Genomic DNA, 19896 nt, shown 5'->3' with positions numbered 1-19896 from the left:
CATTCATGTTATGGGTATTTTTATACAAAGGAAATTTTTTTGTGCCTGTTGAAAATTAAAGTTTACTGACATAGCCATAAAAAAATGTTGCTTTATTTATCTGACCGTATTGGAATGTATTTGTTCGGTTTTCGGTCAATTAAATTTGGTTCAATAAACAATATGTGGTTATTTTTAAAATTTTCAATGAACATTCGATCAGTCCGGCCCTCGGCTTGCAGCAAAAATTTTTATCTGGCCCTCCGTCCATTTGACTTTGACACCCCTGGGTTAAAACTACTTCGGTGAGTGGCTACAGCACACTTTCAAGGTGTGACGATTCTCCTATCCGGGCTTCTGACACACCCAGCATGTGCAACCGTCAAAGAGGCATGTTCAGTCTAAGGATGGCCCGAATTACCTGATCTTGGTTTTCTTGAGATGTGAATTCCATAGTAGAGTTATAACAGATTGAGATTTTATATTATAGTTCATTTTTATTTCGTTTTGACTTTTGTTTTTGTTTTTTTTTTCAATTCAATTAGCTTTCATAAATTTTTCAAGCATATTTGCTCATTTTAATCAGTTTTTATTTTTGTGATAATGTTTTGTCTAATGTTTTATTCGTTTTGCGATTAGTTATAGGTTTTTTTTTGCAGTTAAAATGTCACTTACTGTGTGATAAAGCAAATCCCAATTCTCGACTTCTCAAACTATTTGAGAAGTCATTTGACTGAAGTCATTTGACTGAACTGAGTTGACTGACCTGTGCTGACTGCTGTCTTTCCTGTAGAGGGCGCTCTGCACCACCTCTCTGAGCCTCTGGAGGAACAGAGCCACACTCGGCTGTCTTGATGGTAAACCCAGCTTCAAAGCTTCTCGCTCCTTGCACAGCTCCTCCAGCTTTTTCCCAAATCGCTCAGCTGAAAAGACACACACAGGCCCAATGTTGAACTTCAACAGTGCAGTCATGCCAGAAGGTAAATGAGGACACGACATGCAAGTGTTCTTTTGCAGAGTTTTGCTGGTATAACAAGACTGCTGCCAACCCAGCTAAATTCATGACTTGGTTATTTGCACGCTGTCCCATTGGGCTATCAACATAACTGATTATTTCACATCTATAAACAAACACCACGTCTAATCTCTGCAGCACTTAAACAATGCACAGTGACTTGTAAACAAACATACATTTGAAAATACAGAAAAGGTACTGTGCAAAAGCCTTTGGTCAGCAATAGCTTTGTTGTTTTAATGACCTTTTTCCCAGCAGTCAGTCAATAGAATAACGGAAATTGTTCCTAGAAATGTGCAGAAATGTATCCTACTTAAGAGAAGCTATTCAACTTTAAATTCTTGAAATAATTTCATCTAGCAAGAAACTTACATCCATATCTTTAATACGCACATATAAACGTTTGGACCCAGTGTGTACACAATGTTCAGACTGGACATTATTTATCCCTTTTGGCAGGAACATGGCGATTTTTTTCCCAATGTTCAGACCTCCTTTCACTAAATCTAATCAGAAGAAACAATTACAGCAGAAAGAACAAATTGTGCACACAATTATGACTATAAATATAAACAAGATATTATTTCTGTCCTTCTCCAGCCTGCCTTATAGGCTTGCCTACGTATTGCCTGAAAAGTTCACCTGCATCATAGTCATCATCCACGATGGCTTTTTGCTGCAATCTCTGGAGCTTTAACATCATGGACTCAATCTGGAGAAGAAACACAAAATCAAGACGGAGAAAATGACTAAGCGGTCCAGCGGACAATGCCTTTTCATCAGTCAGCGAAGGGTCAAAAAATGGTAAAAGGACAACGACCAGCAGATCACAGTGACATAATGAGGATGAAATCAATCATATTAAGAGATTCTCTCTCAAGAAATGGAAACTTTTCATTGTGGACTATGAAAAGGATGGTATGGTTTTGTGTGCAAGTTCCCTTTGCTTAATGTCCAGTTGGAATTTGGAACGATCGTGTCAAGATAATAAAAACAATAATAGCTATCATGTAATAGTTACAATGTTTATTTTAGAGTATCTCATTAACATGGGAAAGTTGCGAAAGTTGTATTACTGTAAATTAAATCCATATTTTGAGGAAATTAGCTGACTATGCTTGTATTTGTTGGTTTGTTTACTGTATGTGAATTGGAACTATCAACAGCATTTAGCTCATCTAAGTTTACCTTAGCATGAGACAGTAGAGTGACGATGACTCACTCCGAGTCTATTGCTACCTTCAGCTAAGACTAATTTGCCCCTTCCCAAACAGCAGGTTACCAATGCCACTGCCTTCAAAGTAATTTGACAGGAAGTTGACAAATGAAGCCAAATAACGTTTGTGGCGAAATTAAAATTTAGGAACGTTTGCTATGAATATTCCATTCTTCCATTATCCAAACCGCTAATCTTCACGAGTAATATTATCTTACATTAGTACTTTTATTGTTACAATATTGTCGGGTAATATTTTGCGAGACTTTTTTGGTATTAAAAGATGCATCCTGATAGTAGGCAGTGCCTTGAGGATGGCATTAACAGGGCTGAGTGTCACTGCTACTATTGACGACAAACTTGATCTTCAATCACCTTATTGTGCGTCCGGTTGTTATCGAGACAGTCTTGCAGCACGTGGTCGTACTTCTTCATCAAATTGTCCCAGCCTTGGTCAGAAGCAGGTGTGGTGCTCTCGTATCCCGATGTGACTGACGATGCAGAGGCGGTGTCTGAGTCAATTGACAGTGAAGAGGTGATTTCTGAATCCAGACACTGGAAGTCGCCATCGGGCAGGTCAGACGACACCTCCCTGCTGCCCCACGCACGTTCCCCCCAAAAACGGCCACCGAATGCGGGTGTCTCCCTTTCTTCATGGCTGCTCAGGACAGAAGTGGATGTGACCTTGGTGGAGGGTTTTGAGTCAGGTTGATCAAGAAACAGCGATGCTGGTTTAATTTCAGAGGAGTTAGGTACTTCTGTGGTTTTAGGTTCCGGGCCATGCGCTGGTGTTGCAGAAGCAGTGAGAGACTGTTGAATGAAACTGAAGCTGGAATGGAAAGATTCTTCCGGGCTAGTTGAAGGCATAAGTATTGGACAGCGGTTTAACGTAAGTTCATTCTTTGGTTGGCTGGATGTGCTACTGAGGGCACTGTCATTGGTGGAGGGAGTAGGAATGTCCTGGGAATTTTTGTTAGGTTGTGCAATTTTCATTGGAGACATTCTGACAGCAGATAATAGACTTATCCCCCCAGTTTGACATCCACTTGTCCCATTCCTTATACAGATTGCCCCATCTTCTGCTTCCCCCTCATCCTCCTCGTGCTCCGGATCATCAGTAGTGCTAAGTGGTCTGGATTGCTCCCCTCTCATGTAACCAGGCCTCCGGTGGAGCCTCTTACGGCCGACGCTGCCAGCTGTCCCTGAGGCTCTGCCACCTGTCGATACACAGATTAACCATTAAGCTGGACAACACGGTCAAGAGGAAGATAAAGAGTGGCTCAGAGACAACATCGAGGACACGCTATGTCAGGAACATGTGGAGCCTAATTGTCAAGAATGCGAATTCACATTATTGTTCAAACTAAATTGGGCATTTTATGGTCAATGATGGGACCGTTAACTCCAGTAAGGATTCATATTTGAAACGAAAGACGTAGCCAAATGTGTGGCAGTTCCCAGGGTTCTCTTCCAGCTGTTGGGAAATACCAAAAACATACAGTCATTTGCAGCTGAGCCACACCTACGCAGGAAGATGAGACATTTAAATGTTTCTTGTAAAGCAAGGCCGTAGAACACAGGTTCTCAAACTTTGTTACTCACCCGAGACCTCTGAATCAAGATACAATACTGTCTTCCTTTTTCACTTTCTGTATATATAACAGCCAAGTGCCCCAATACTTTCTCTCCTATCAGAGTGAATAACCATATCCATAAAATGTGAAAGTCTGACAGAGGTAAGATAATCTTGAGTTCATTGTTCAAAAAATATTGTGGCGTTTTGTTAAAACTATTGCTTCAACAATGCCCTAGCTTATATATTATACAGACATTTTTAAAAATAAAGACCATGTTTCCCATTATATCCGTCAATTGTATTCATCATTGGTAGTACCATCATGAACACAGTTTTAGGCCGATTTTTGATGACGCATCCATATTTTCCTGGCTACGGGGTCAAAATGTGATCACCACACAACAGGATTTAAAACAAATCACTGGTCTCAGTTGTTAATGACAAAAACCTATGTTTGTGTATGGACCAGGGATGACCAACCGGCAACCTGTGAGCCGACTACACTCCGAGTGGCCCCATGATTCCTCACATACCAGTCACTCAGTGTAACTGACCTGACCTGAGCTATTCTGTTTACAAAATCAGGGGTCTATGGGAATCCTAGCCAGCTGGGTTTTTTTCTCCTTTCATCATGGGCCCCTAATGGCATCTGGGCCTTGGTGGGATCTGGGCCTTGGTGCATCGCGCCGGTTTCACGGTCGTTATTTACGCCACTGTTCAGCAGTTTTGTGCCATCCTTGAATGGTAATTTTTAAGGAGGAGAGCCCTTTGCTCTGGAAAAAAGTATTATATATTACAGTTTGTGGTTATTTTGTTGCTTGCTTCAACGCCTTTGTTGTTGGGTTAGGATAGTGTGTCTTTTATACATCAAAAGTGAAATACATTAAGAACATGTATTTTGTCCAGATTTAAAATAACGTTTTTATGTGAAATGTGTGGTCCAATGTGCCCCCCGCCCCAGTAGCATTGATGAAAAACTGTGGCCCCATCCAGCATTTAAATAGCCCATCCTTGGTATGGAAAAAAAACATCCAAAAAAATTATCAAAAGGAAAAAATTGTCAAATGGGTAAGCATGGCCTTCATCTGAAAGAGGAGCGTGATGAATAGTGGCTTGTCCTGACACCTGCTCCACATGATTATCCATGTTGTGTAGGATTCAGCGACAGACACAAGCTTAAATGACAAGAATCAACGGGCTCTTTGTGTGCAGCTGGACTCCTCTCTTTTATTTCGGACTTCTCAACCCAGTGCCCACTCTCACACATTCCAAAGACATGGAGGACACACTGACACAGACTTTGGTGCGGGATACAGAGGGGGCATTCTGTCATTGCAAAACACTGCTTGAAAACTCAACTATAATGCATTTCCAGAGCGCAATGCCAATTGGAAGTGATATGTGGCATTTATATTGATACACTCTAACTGGAACTATATGGCAAGTTACTACAGGCTTTATAGGACCACCACTGCACAACCCCGTGACCCTCACTCCCAATGACGTCAATGCCCATGTGACTGTTGGGAGAATGGGCAACAGGAAGCAGCACTTAGGGGAGAGTTGGGATATTACACTGAAATCAGAGCGCAAGTAAAAGGTCTTGCTCCCATTGTCCTCTCTGTCCACCGGGACCTCAAACTCAAGCTCAGGTTACGGCGTCTTTGGAAACGTGGCCACTGCTCCAGAACCATTTACGTAATTCAACACAATTCTCGAGTTATATTATCTACTTTGCTGTTTGTAGTAAAAAAAAAAAAAAAGAACCACAAAAGAGCCCGTGTATTAAAAGGGGAAGGGCTTTTGATCTCCGTAACACAACCATACTTCGATTACACAAAGAAGGTTCTTTCCAGCAAAGGGAAGGAAATGCCTCAGGGCCTCTTGTGTGTTGTACGTCTTTGCTAAAGCCTTTTGGAGTTATGGTATTCACTTTTTCCTGCCAGGATTTGAGCTAAAACTGTCTGCCAGGAAGTGGAAAAGGAAGACACTCGCCACAAGTGACTTCCAGATGAGCAAAAGTCTCAGTGCAAGTGAATGTGACCAAAACAGTTGTTGATCACTGTGTTTCGGATAAATGGGGCCTGATTATTTACCTTTGGTGATAAAAGAGGCCCGCTTTCCAGGCCTCAAGTTAAACACTGTGTCCCATTGGTTGTTTAAAGTGCTTAAACCAAAGAGGGGAGGAATGCAGAGGATCTCGTAAAAAAACACAGACGTTTAAGGAACAAGCCCAGCAAGACACACATCAGCAGATCAGAAAATCCACATGTCAGCAGGCTCCTGAGAAGCAGTGTGCCTCTGCAGATGTGCGACACCACACCACTTGTGACCCCCAAGCACCCTGCTTGTCTCTGTCTAACGATCATGGCGTGTGATGAGGCTTTCCTCCAAAATCAGCTCCTCACTTCCTGTGTGGTCACATGAGGATCACAATCTTGTCTGATTTGGGGTAGTGGGCATACAAAGCACACACACACACACACACACACACACACACACACACACACACACACACACAAAAAGTGTTTTCTATTTGTTCCTGTATTTCAGTTGAATATTTACATGCCATTCTCACAGATGTGATGTTGAAAGATTTAGTTTAACAAGAAAACAATTAAGCAAAATTAAGTGGTTCAATCACATTGTGCTGTATGAGTTAGTAAGTAAAACTAACTCATACAGCATACATTTATGTGAATAAAGGAGTTAAATATTTCAATTCAAAGTGGGTGATATCGTTGGATGGATAAAACAAATGTAGATGTGGGTCTTAACTAGATCTACAAGGGAAAATATCAATAGTGCTGTGACTAAATAAGGAAAGGAATTGACATTTTCATCATGCACGCAAAAAGAAAAGGGCACATATGATAATATAATTACACTGTGGTCATTTCATAGTGGTTAGCACGTTAGCCTCACATACTTCTAAGGTTCATTTAAGGCTCTAAATTGTCCATGTGTATTAATGTGCCTTGTGACTGACTGGTGACTAGTCCAGGGTGTACCCCTCACCCCACGCCTAAAGTCAGCTGGGATAGACTCCAATTATCTGTGACTCGAACGGGGACAAGCGTTATGGAAAATGGATGGCAGCATGACACTTTAAGGGGCAGAACAAAAACGCTAATAACTTATAAATATAAAATAAAAATAAAATCCTGCCCTGTTATCAACAAGTAATAAAATGTGGAATTCTGCAAAATTGACGGGTAAGATCAGCCTTTCGCTTGCAGGTCAAAAAGTAACTAAGTGTGGGAGGAAGTGTATTTGAATTGTGACACTGGGATGCCTCACACAAAAAAAACTGACACACAGTCTTCTGAGATGGACAGTAGTCACCAATTTCTTTCCTTCAATGTATAACCTACACTAAAGTTTATAGATGTTAATGACGGTCCAAGACTAACAGTGTTCAAGTATGTTGTAAAAGTCAAGGATCAAGTCTATGATACTGTACTAAAACACCGGTCAATACATTTTGACGATAAGTTCCAATCAGCGATGCAAACAAACTTTTCTAGATTATTTTTTTTGGGTGGTGATTCAGAATCTGCCCTCAATTTTTCTCGAGCACATCAAATTTTCATAATTCGTGAATGTTCCTCATAATATAAGCATGATAACATAACATTACATATTTTGTACTATTTATGAATGATGGGTTGGGTTCATTTTTCTGAAATGTCAAAGCTTTAAATTACAACACATGGTAAACTCCGTATTGCGCAAGCTCCTATAGAACAAACTCAAAAACAAAAAAATGAAAATATCTAAAAAAAATTCTAATGTGCTAAAAAAAAAGACACTTTTTAAATCAGTTTTGTTACACATTAAACCCTCTGATTAATATATGCTGTTGCGTAGTATAATATATTGTACTTTTTGTTTTTGCATGTGTAAGTTACTGTAGGAACCAGTGAAATGGCTTTGACAGTACACGTTACAACACATACAGTACATCCATTCATCCATTTCTATAGTCCTTATGGAGGTGCAGATGACCTGCAGTCTATCCCAGCTGCCTTTGAGTGAGAGGCTGAGTACACACTCAACAACCATTCCTACTCACATTCACAACAGTCGACGATTTAAAGTCCTCAGTTAACTTCACCAACATGTTTTTGGATTGTGGCGTTAGGCCACAGTCCCCGCAGGAAATTCAATTAAAAAAATTCCAATCCTGAAGCTCACAACTGTGAGGCAGACGAGCTAACCCAGAGGTATTAAACTCATTTTTGTCATGGGCCACTGTAGTAATGTTATGTTGTTATGCTGTTATGAAACCAAATAAATGGACTATAATCGCCTCATCATGTTACAAGTAAATTACATGAATTGATGGATGACTGTTTCAAAATCGGAAGTCAAAGAAAGTTGTTTGACAAGATTTGCTTTTGGTGGGCCACAAAAATTTGATGTGGCAGGTCAGATCTGGCCCCCAGACCTTGAGATCGACACCTGTCTGATAACCCCGGTGCTTCCTTATGTGGCATGTCCATCATAGAGCTAGCCTTGTGGGTCATTAGGGTCGCAGGTAGCCAGAAGCCTTTCCCAGGCAAAACGTGGGGTACTGTGGTATTCACCCGGATCGATTGCCAGTCAATCGCAGGCCACTTTTAAAAAGACAACCATTCACAATCAGGTTCACAGACTAACTATTAGAGTCTTCAATCAATCTAACATCACATGCATATTTTTAGAATGTTGGGGGAAGGAAGGAAACATGCAGAAGCAAACCATTTCAACAACGAACCTCAGAACTGTGGCTTATATCTACTAACCACAAGTCCACTGTGCCACTCCTTATTGTATGTTAGCCTTACATGTATCTGAATTCTGTTATTTGACTTAAAACAAAAAATATATATTTTACCTTCCACAAGTCCTTGGCCGTGGTGATGCAGAGAGTTGCCGAGGCATTTCAGGCCCAACAATCCAGCAAACATGTCCCCGTTTAGAAGAAGCCGACGAAGTTGATGGTCCAACAGTTATGTGACGTCCAGCAACTACGCGCTGACACGAAGCATGACTGAGCTCACTTCCGCTGTGGAAAAATCAAGAGACGTCTTTGTTTAAAAACTACCGACTGCACAGCGCAACTTTCTACCGCCAAACGCTGATGATCCTTGGTAAACATTTGCACAATCGGAGGGTTTAAGGGATTTTTTCTGATGCAAACGAGTCGTTCAGTTGCGCGTGAGCAGCTGTCAATGCAAAGGGAAAAAAAGGATGATATTCCAAGTAATAGCACTGAAATATCCGACCGGGCATAGAAAGATGAAGAACTGGACGAGTTTTGCTTGATTGTCGATCATGTGGATCATTTCTAAATCGATGGGCGAGCGGTCCGTTAGTCACTGCCCTGTGTCGTGTTGGAGCTCCGACGCGGTGAGGAATTTGACTCCAGTCTTCTTCAGACCGCCTCAATTCTGCAGCAAGCATCCTATGAATGTTGGGAGACGCATCGCCGCATTTCACGCTCTTTCCACAAGCACGCACACTCACGGGTGCGCGAGCAAATACACGCACGCACAAGCAAACACACACACGCGCGCGCGCAAACACGATTTGAGGAAATCTGTTATATCAGAAGTACAGTATGTATCAAACTGGTAGCCCTGCGCATTAATCAGTACCCAAGAGGTAGTTCTCACTTTCAAAAAGGTTGGTGACCCCTGCTGTAGAGTGTATATAATGACTCCTAACTGTATAGTTCAGATTGACGGGGAAAAAAAAACTGCCTAAATGTTGCGAACAAGGAGCCTGTGATATAAATGAACTACATATCGTTTTGCAGTAATGATGAAGAACACAAGAAAGTAGACAATCAAATCTTTTTTTTTGTCCCCTTTCCTTTCATTCCGATTGCCTGCAGACTGATGGACAAGTCAGCGATGAAAGGCTCGGGTTTTCAACCCAACAGGTGCTGCTTACACTCCCTGGCCACACTGTGAATAAGGAGATGTGGGCCATGCCAAAAGAAAAACTGCACTCGCCTTGCATGTTGTCAAATCACCTGCTTTGGAGATTAGAAGCACTTAATGTCATTTGGCAAGCAAAGCAGCTAACTGGGTACTTAGAGGACACCTCATGACCTGAGAGGTTATGGAGTTTAAGTACTCCAAACAGAAGGCATCACAACATAACTAATCCCCACATCCAATTGCACAAAAGATGATGGATAGCGTGATACTTCCCAGTGAAAAAAGGAACAATTTCTCAGAGAAAATAAACAATTTCATTCATTTGTATGATTAGACTCAGCTGTCTTTGAGTCTAAGTGGTCTTTTAAATTCTGCCATGGTTTTATTGTTGTTTTTTGGTGGAGCGGGGGCAATTAAAATAAAATTTGTTTCTGCAATTACATTATTTTCTTCGGAAATGGAATTTCTTTTGCGCCTGGACATTTGCATTCAATGGCCCATAGGAGCACCTTGTAGTATCCTCACACATCCCAAATCAAATTTGAAAGAAACACCAATGTTTTCAAACAAATTTGATTTGTACTCGTTAAATGAACATCATGCAGCGCTGGCATTGGATATTGCTGAGGGTGGCGGTGTGTACCTGAAGGCTTTTATTTATTTTACTTAATGTTGGAGCAGCATTTGCACAGGTCATGAGGATAATAAATTAAATCACCTAAAATACAAAGTACTGATATTCACCAGCAGATGGCAGACTTTATCTTTTTTTCTCCCACGCTACCGCATACATACCCGACAAAAAAGGAGGTGGAAAAAATGCATAATTGGATAAAGACCAAAGCCATCTATCACAACACATGTACCTTAATTCATACCCATTTCTTTTTAAGGTCTGCAAGTCCTCTGACAAATGCATAAAAGTGAAAACTCCAAACATATGCTACTTTGAGCAATAGAATATACAATAGTAGCTGAATGAACACAAGGGGTGCTGTAAGTGTTTCGTGGGTATTTAGATAAGAAAGAGAATGCAGGGGTGTCTTGACATATGTATGTGCATACGTGTATATCAGGTGGCTGCCAGAGAATGGGCCTGAACAAAGGTCACATGCTCTACCTCAGATTATCTGAGTGTGATAGGGAAAGGGGAGGGCTGAGAGCGAAATAAAATAAACACACAAGTTATCAGAGAAACCTAAAGTCTTGCAAAGCATGACACACTTGCTGCAGAACTTGCATCCATCGAAAACAGCTGCAGCAGTAAGATTTTTAGAGACAAAACACATTGTCGATTATTTTAACAACATTTTATTGTAGTATGACAAAGTAAATAGTGTTGTTAAACATATGAGAGCCAATTATGAAGTGGTTCAAACTTTTACAAGGGTTAAATAAAAGGGAAGGTTGTAAAGAACCTAGACCACAGCTTCTTCTGGGTCCATGTGAGTGTTCCGGCTGGAGAAGACGTCGGCCAGCATATGTTTGGGGATCTCAGAACCACGAACTCGGAGGGTGTAGCAGGCGTCTTCCACTTTGCCCAGACTCTGACGGAGAGTGTGCAGCTTCTTGGACACCTCATAAGGGCCCGTGTTTCCGATGTAGGAGAAACCGTCATGGATCTGGCGCAGGAACTGACTCAGCTGGAAGGGTGTGTCGATGTCCCCATTACCCACACTACTAATGCACAGGCGCATCAGCTCTCCTGTCAGGTCGGCCACACCCAGCAGGTAGTCTGCGGGCATCACCTGGAAAGTTATCACGTGTGGTTCTGATGACGGTGTGTCGGCACAGCCCTGAGAGAGCACAAGGGAGTTAAGTGGCATAACTATATTGTGAAAAACCTCTTCCAAGAAATAATGGTGGGTCATGGTAATGTCCCTAAATTTCTGTAAATCAGACTTTTCTCTGTGACAAATGAAGCTAAAATAATGTAACACCTTCTACCTTGGCTTGTTTCTTTTTTTTTTTTCTTACTTCTCTCTCGGAAGTTTTTACTCTGCACAACTGAGGTTTCAGCAATTTCCAAAGATCTCAAATAAGACATGAATGAGAGAAACAACACAATGCTGCGAGAAATGAAAATAGCCAAGTTTGTATTATTATGAGTAGTATATTTTGACACTTTGATGATCATTAAATGATCTATACATTTACAAAACTGCAATCAGTGAAATTTGGAAGAACTCATGTGGTTACCATTAAAGCTAGTACCAATTCACACCGATCAAAGATGTCCATTTTCTACTATGGTTATGCATTTCAATGGCACAGGAAAGCTGGCGTGACTTAAAGTAAGAGGCGGGATATTCCCTGGACTAATCACCTGTCAATCGAGGAGGCAACCATTCATCACATTTACACGTATGGGTAGCGTAAAATTCAGGAAATGAAAACCTCCGTTTTTTTAAGCAGAACCCACAAAATAAAGCGGGGAAGAGAAATCTACCCCCCCCACACACACACACACACACAGTCACACAAACTGTACATACGCATACAAGAGATTTCAAAAACTGCCAATATTACTGTGGGACGTAACCCAAGTGGAACACAGAACCAAAACTACTGCTTGTGCAATGACAAAATATGTACAACAAAAAATAAGGTTCACAATCTTCACTGGTTGATCGCCTTCCAACTTTCAGGCTGCATCATAGTCATTACGTCATGTTTATAGCATGATGAGGGTGCACGCCTCAGCAGATCTGAATATAACATGGGTGCAGATCTGATACCACATGGAGTTAAAACTGAAAGAAAAAAGTCGCAGTTTATAGTCTAAATGTCATGGCAATTTCGAGACTGCAATACACTTGACCCGAATAATACCTACGCAACTTGAGAGAATGCCGCGAGGTCCTCAAACCTTTGTGCAGCAACAAGCCGCTGTACTACCAAAACCAAATGATTTAAACTTGGTTTAGATATACCTCATCTCCTGTCATGAACACCAGCCTGGCATTGATCTCCTCCAAACTGATGAGGCTGCGGTGACGGATGTAGTGCTGGAAAGAGGCGGCCTCCACATACTCTTGGATTCCTGAATGCATAAAATCAACAAAGAAAAGAATCACCCACACCAACCAAAGCTGCCTGACACTATACAAGTAAAGGATATTGAGCTTTTGGGTGAAATTTTAGGATGAATATCATGTGTACATTAAATCATTACGGGTGAATTTAACCCTTTCATGCACCCTGTAACCTGATAAGATGATAAGCTGTCCACCGGAGTAACCGCGGTCTCTGAAAGGGTTAATTTGACTTCTTTTTTTAACTTTTCTAATGTACGAGTCCAACTGTTGAGTCTTTCACTACTTTTTGCACAAAGTGCTGAAGGGAAGGGGGCTTAATGGCAACACTCAAACATGATGTTCTCAGAGGGAAGTGGCCACTGAGCTTAGTGTCAGTGTGTCATCACCAGATTTCAATAGAGATACAGAGAAACTGGAAGAGTCACAGAAAGGCATAGAAGTGGAAGTCCTTGGAAATTACTGGAATTTTGCTATTCACAGTAGATTCTGAAAAAAAATATTAAAGCGTTGAACAGCTGGACATGTTCAAAGGTCTAACAAAGGTCAAATGAAGTCCAACTACAAAAATGATAGAATACTGCATTTTAGATTCATCCTGAAATTTCACCAGAAAGCCTAATATCCCTATGTTTTTGTGACCATACAATGTCGCGGTGGATTTACACACACACACAAAAAAAAAGAATACGTTAGTTTAAAAAAGGAGAGAAAAAAACGCAGAATGCATATCAAGCCAAGTGTGCATAAACACTACAGGCTATCTGCAGAGTATAGATCACAGATGCAGATAGTGATTCAAACCTGTTTCCTGTAACAGTCTTTTGATTTGAACAACAGTGGCCGTTTTTTGTAGCAGACTGAGATGACCCCTCATTTGTTTTCTGGCCCTGTGTAAACAATAATCAAATAATCACAGGACGGAAGACTTTGTGTCTGAAGTTTACTTTTGGAGCGCAATTGAACTTCAAAAGGGCCTGCTATCTCACTCAGAGAGCGACTCGCAGCTGAGACGAGCATGTGCTTCGTCTCTACTTCGTCTCCATATGTACTGCTTTCAGTGCATGGTGTCAAGCAAACTCACAGCAATTTGTTTTGTTTCATTTGTTTGGGATATTTTACAAATACTTTGGAATGAAATGATTGCAAAACATAAACAGCACAGAGCTAAAAGTTTTTTTTTTAAGTTTTATTTCACAGTGGTTATCTTGTCTACATACAGTGTGACAGTTCGGAATGTCAACAAAACATTGCGTGTAAAGATAATTAACGTTTTATTGTGACTAGAGTGTGAGTGTGGAACAATTAAGTTCACTTGACAAAAGTATATTGTGAAAATAATTGTTTTGAAATTAAACTTTAACGGTTCTATTGTAGACACTATGTGCAACACCTGCCCTGTCTTGGAACATTGTATAAATAAAAAGAGATCTTACTTGCATTGTCCATATAAGATAAGTAAATATTTATTTTAGGATCGACTATTAACATTTAGGCTTGTTCAAGTACAGCCATGAAAAAAAATGATGGTCATCCTGCACTGACCAAGCTGAGGGCTTAAGCCTGCACATCACATCTCCAGGGCTTGAGAGTTGAGCACACGAGACTACAGGGTAAAAGCAAAGGCCCATAACCCACTGGCTAGTGCAGCTTTACTTGACATACTTGTCACACAGCACAAGCCGGCAGCCGTTACATTAACACTGCTGGGAGCTGTGAATCTGATTTGAATCTAGCATAATCTAATGTGTCCAGGATATGACAAGAAAAGGGTTCAGTATGCATTAAGGCAGGTTGAGCTCATCTCTACCAAGAAACTGTTCATATTATTTAGTTGAATGACACAACAGCGGGTTCATGTTTTCTAACGGAGAAAGTGAAACACAACAGCAGATGATTGGGGGTGTTTGCATTTTACGCAATCTTAATCAGGGATGGGCAACTTAAATGATGGAAAGGGCCACATTTTTTTCATTAGTGCTACTCGGGACCACGCACTTCCTTACCAGATGTATGACAAAAATTTTAAATATGAGCAAACGTTCAAAGTATGTGCACTTCATAGATTTCAGTTTTCATAATACAGTCCTCAATGCATGTATAAAAGATCCACAATTCAACACCAAAGGGTTTGAAGCAAACAACTTAACAACCACATACTGTGTTTTCTTTCCACCAATGTAAAGGGCTCACTTGCACAAAACTTACCATGAAAGCTAAACAGCAAACCTACATTAAGAGCAGGACTTCCATCCATCCATCCATCATCTGAACCACTTCATCCTCACAAGGGTCACGGACAGGTTTTTTCCCCCCCACAAGATATTGTCCGGGCATACACACGCACACGCACACGCACACACACACACACACACACACACACACACACATACCCATGAATGTATAATAATAATATTTTTTCCCTGTCCTATGGTTAATCTATTCATCTGCAAAATTCTGAACAGTGTTCCTTGTGTTTACTGAGAAATGGAAAAAAAATAATACAAATAATTTAAGGGGTGTACTAATTTATGATGAGCGCTATGCTATTCTACAGTAGTGTATGTTTGAGCAGCAGAGTGGTTCACGCTGGAAATTCCCCACCACTTGCTCATGTAGATATTGAGCTAAAGAGCTTATCAAACCGAAACCGTTGATCTTTTATCAGCAGGAATTAGGTTCAGATTTTGCCCTCAATATCGTTAATGGCCTCTCTATAAATAATACGGAGCCATTACATATGCCCGGAAACGCCTTTTCCAGATTAGTGGCAAAGCCGCTACGACTGAGCACTAACAAAGATGATAAAAATGGAGAGGGGGGGAAAGAGTCTAATTGGCGGGAACTGCCACTGGTCACGTCGCAGAGGATGCAGCATCGATTCAAGAGTGACTGCAATCTAAAAATGACTCCCCACCCCCTCACGATAGATAACAGCTCACCATCACATGGGTTTGTCTCAAAGCTCTGCAGACATTTTGGCTACGCTAACAAGAACGGATAGTGATGCAAGAAGTGCAAAAACAACGTTATCAGTGGGTGTTCCTGTTAATGTAGGCCTGTACCAAGGTCAAGTTTTCACACAAACAGTTATTTCACCATCAACTTAAAGCACAGGAGGACATACTGTGATGGGCAACAAGCTTGTTTGGATAGCCATTGTTAGTTTATCCAGTTATCTAATGTTTTACGATTCAAAAATTGATCAACAGAGTATGTGTGCACAGATGGATACAAAGCAGAATAGTATGACAATGTCTGTCTCACGGCTGAAGAGGTCATGGGATTGATTCTGGGCTCTGGCCTTTCTGTGTGGAGTTTGCATGTCCTCCCCGTGCCTACGTGGGTTGTCTCTGGGTACTCAGGTTTCCTCCCACATTCCAAAAACATGTATGGCAGGTGAATAGAACACTCTAAATTGTCCCTAGGTGTGAGTGTGAATGATTGTTCGTCTATGTGTGCCCTGAGATTGGCTGGCAACCAGTACAGGATGTACCCCGCCAACTGCCCAAAGACAGCTGGGATAGGCTCCAGCACGCCTGCGACCCTCGTGAGGGTAGGCGGTTCGGATAATGGATGGATGGATGGATGGATGGTATCTCAGTCTGTACATTGACAGGTACCACATAATGATATACCGGTGCATGACTTTAAATGAAGAAGAAAGAAGACACAAAGAAGAAATCTAGCATTAATGTTAAATGAATACTGTAGCACTGTGCGCTTAGCTGTAAATAAAGTGAACGAAAAAGGAATACAAGACTGATTGTTAAGAATATGACACCGACCAAACACGAATGTCCAGTCCAAGCCTAATTTGCGATCCTCGGCCATTGAATTCTTTTGGTTGAATGTGTGTCTTATTTAACTGTCACATTTATGTTTGATTTATGTTGCAGTATATTAATTTATTTATTAGTTTGTTCATTTATTTGACTTTAGGTTGTGTGTAAAATTGTGAGATCCCAGTCAATTCCTCTACACGAGTTGCAATGTTCACCCACGCATTGCTTGTAAAAATCATACTTTATGATTTATCAACTGACTCATCCAATGAACTGATTTGCTGGTGATGGGCCAAAATCTCCAATTTGGTAAATGTCATGCACTATTGGTTTATTAATATATAAACAATTTTAGACCATCACAAAGTACAACGACAATAATGAACACATTTAAACATGAACACCTCTCTGTGTCAATGTAAACAAAGCAATTATATAGGATGTCATTACTGTACAATGTGAAAGTGTGCGTAATGTTGTGGCTAGACAATGTGTCATCTAATTTTGCAAATAACATCAGATAGTTCATGAAATATGTCAAACATATCTTTTTAAATCACTCAGACATGGAATACATTTTAAATTTTAAATAAATAGATGAGAAATGAAATTTAAACATTTTTCTTTTTATTTCTTTTTAGGGCCAAAAACTTACCTGCAGTGAATGCTCTGTGAAACTGATAGATGTCCTCGCCGCGAAGCTCTTCTGCAATCTGACCAATTTTCTCCCTCACACCACTCAGTTTCCCATCGGCCTCATTCAAAATAGCCTCTGCATCTGGAACACTTCCCAAAAAAGAAACCCAGAGCACATTCAGAACAGACATTCTGCATTTCAATTTTCAGTAAACATTGGACCTTATGCATGACTATGTTGCTTCTTCTCTCCTTGCACAACCAAGTCAGAAGGAAAAAGGGAAAGGAAATCCTAGATGTGATTCATGAACTTCAACTCTTACCAACCTAAATGTTTCTGTTTGATAGAGAGGAATTCCTCGGTGTGATTCATGAACTTCAAATCTTACCGAGTTAAATGTTTCTGTTTGATAGAAATATGCATACATTATGTGACAGATTTCTTCAAATAAAATATTGAGAGGTTAAACATTGGTTAAGGAAGAACAAACCCCTGTTTGGTACAGATCACTGCTTTTGTAAATAACAATCTAATTATGCATTTTCCATATTTTAATCAATTTCTGAATTAATGAATCTTAACAGCATAATTACAATTTAAATCACGTTGAAAATTTAACAAATATTCATCGTTGATACTGCATACCTTGTCACTCTGTGTAAAAGAAAAATTGTCCTCTTGCTCTCAATGGTGACGTCTCGACTAAGCTTAACGAGACGCTCGTATTTGTCGTGTTTGGCGTCAAGCTCCATCTGGAAGACTTTTAAACAAATGTGTGTAAGTAAGAAGTTCTTTGCAAATGCTGTATCCATCCAGGTGAAAAGTGGCATTGAAACAAAGAGGATGCGGTGTACCTTTAAAGGCTGCAATGACAGGTGAAGACAGATCCGGACTTGCCTCACAATGTTGAGCTGCATTGCCATTTTTCTGTGGATGGCCTTCACCTATAAATGATGCAGAAAAGAAATATTATGTTTTCTGCATTGCCAACTTCTTGTCTAAGCGACTCTCACACAAATTTCTGTGGCTGCAGTCATCTATGTTCCGTTCAGTTTGCTATTATAACGCCCCGCTTTGATCTACTCTAGGAAATGCTAAGAACCTGACGCGATGCATTGTCCTGCAGATTACATTTGTTGCAACTGTTGTCGACGTTAGTTCACACTATAAAATAATAACGCCCCAGAAATACAAAGACATAGAAATTTTGTACTCGGGAGTTAAAGCAATATTCCTTTCACTGAGCTTCATGGAAAATAAGCAGATGGATCCAGCATGTAAACAATGGCTATAAACGTAGAACTTAGAAGCTATTACATGTGCATCTGACGCTTTCAGACCAAAATGTAATGATTAGTCGCGAAATCTGGACTTACCTCCTCGTTTATTCATACTTTCAGCGATAACCGAAACCACAATTTAAGCCGAATTGTGATTATTTTTGACGACCGCCTGAAGTGTGCTCCAAAACATACGCGAAGCACCACAGTTTACAGCTTAACTTGATGAAGCTTACAGAATCCTTTGTCGGGCGAAGTGATTTCTATTTGTAATTAAAAGACAGATATTACTTGTGCATTTAAATGAAGAAATAATGGGGAAATAAATATGCAGTAAATCTTCGCGAAATATGTTCTAGTTTTTTACATTTCTTTTCAGGCACTCAGGCTGTCTTGTTAATATGGGGCTTTACAGATGTTGTTTTCGTAACAGGAAATGAAAGACGCGATGCATGTTGGGATATGTATTATTTTAGAAAAGTAGGCAGGGGGCATTCGTACAAAGTGGCGAGTGCAGCTCACTCAGGTCAAAAGTCACCCACCGAAGCAGGTCGAATAATTTCATCGACATTAATTTATTAGTTGTCTGAGTGCTCCCTTCACTCGGCCAGTGTCAATGTTTTATGGGTGGCCAGTGGTGTGATGAGAATTCAAACAGCGGGTATTAATAATAAAATGGGTTGTGCTGTACTTATGTTTTGTTTTTGCTTTTGAAGGGCAATTTCCAGGATCAAAATCGAAAAGAAAAGAGAAAGAGAGAGCCAAGAGAACTATCAGGTCAAGGTATTATTTTTCCGTGGCATTTTACGTCGTAATATGTCGTCGAACCCGAAGACAGTATGTAATGTTTAATTTGTTTAAAAAAACATCTCTTTCAGCGATCGACTCTATTCTTTATTGTTGTATGTTTTATTCACTTTCTTGATCAGATTACTCACTCTCCACTAACCCCTCCTCCAGTGATTCCAAGACTGTCTACGTGCAGTTTGACAGCGCCAACCTCGTTTTGCCCATGGAAGCGCGTGTGCTGACGTCCAAAACCCGTTTACTTATAAATAAGGGTACTCGACTCAGTCGGACTGCAACGTTGACTGTGCCAGCATCGTATTGGATGCGTGACAGAATGCAACCTTGAATATTATAGCAAATGCATTGGATTGTTTCTGTAAGGTAGTTGTTGTTGTTAAAATACACAATACTTATAACAAATTGCGCCCTAAAATCACACAGATCCGTGTATTATGACAGAAGGGGAATCTTTGCATGAATATTGTGTCGTTTCGTGAAAGGAATTTCATAAATGCCAGTCAGGAACGAGGGCCACAAGCTGATCTAACGTCGTGTTACGTTCTATGGCTGCCCTCTGGCTCATATTTCAGAGTGTCCTCAGGATCTCGTTGTTGTTTATAGTATTTTTAAGATTGTATTCACTCGACATCACAA

General features: G+C 40.5%; 2 protein-coding genes across 2 annotated transcripts in view; both read right to left on the bottom strand.

Moving 5' to 3' along the window:
* Window positions 1-9292, bottom strand: part of disc1 (DISC1 scaffold protein) — a 51022-nt gene extending 41730 nt beyond the window's left edge. Inside the window, exons 1-5 of the mRNA XM_019870635.1 lie at window positions 9057-9292; window positions 8666-8836; window positions 2586-3427; window positions 1637-1706; window positions 746-902 (exon numbers count right to left, since the gene is read on the bottom strand). Coding sequence (XP_019726194.1) covers window positions 746-902; window positions 1637-1706; window positions 2586-3427; window positions 8666-8738 — 1142 coding nt within the window. The 5' untranslated portion in view covers window positions 8739-8836; window positions 9057-9292. The remainder of the gene's footprint in view (window positions 1-745; window positions 903-1636; window positions 1707-2585; window positions 3428-8665; window positions 8837-9056) is intronic.
* A 1718-nt stretch (window positions 9293-11010) lies between these two features.
* Window positions 11011-18868, bottom strand: tsnax (translin-associated factor X). The gene is made up of 6 exons (XM_019870522.1): window positions 18550-18868; window positions 18028-18117; window positions 17819-17933; window positions 17192-17322; window positions 12650-12759; window positions 11011-11512 (listed from the first exon to the last, which is right to left on the bottom strand). Exons 1-6 carry the CDS (start codon window positions 18563-18565, stop codon window positions 11135-11137), a joined length of 840 nt encoding a protein of 279 aa, XP_019726081.1. The 5' UTR covers window positions 18566-18868; the 3' UTR covers window positions 11011-11134.
* Between the last annotated feature and the right edge of the window lie 1028 nt (window positions 18869-19896).

This window comes from Hippocampus comes, unplaced genomic scaffold (assembly GCF_001891065.2).
Source record: "Hippocampus comes isolate QL1 unplaced genomic scaffold, H_comes_QL1_v1.1 scaffold76, whole genome shotgun sequence".
Lineage (NCBI taxonomy): Eukaryota > Metazoa > Chordata > Actinopteri > Syngnathiformes > Syngnathidae > Hippocampus > Hippocampus comes.
The sequence above is the reverse complement of the archived record's forward strand: the minus strand, read 5'-3'. Positions and strand labels throughout refer to the sequence as shown.

Excerpts from the sequence above, each read along its gene's own strand:
- tsnax (XM_019870522.1), bottom strand. Across the intron at positions 12,760-17,191 it reads TCACAGAGCATTCACTGCAG|GAATCCAAGAGTATGTGGAG; the intron begins GTAAGTTTTTGG and ends TTATGCATTCAG. Across the intron at positions 11,513-12,649 it reads TGTTCATGACAGGAGATGAG|GGCTGTGCCGACACACCGTC; the intron begins GTATATCTAAAC and ends GTGCTCTCTCAG.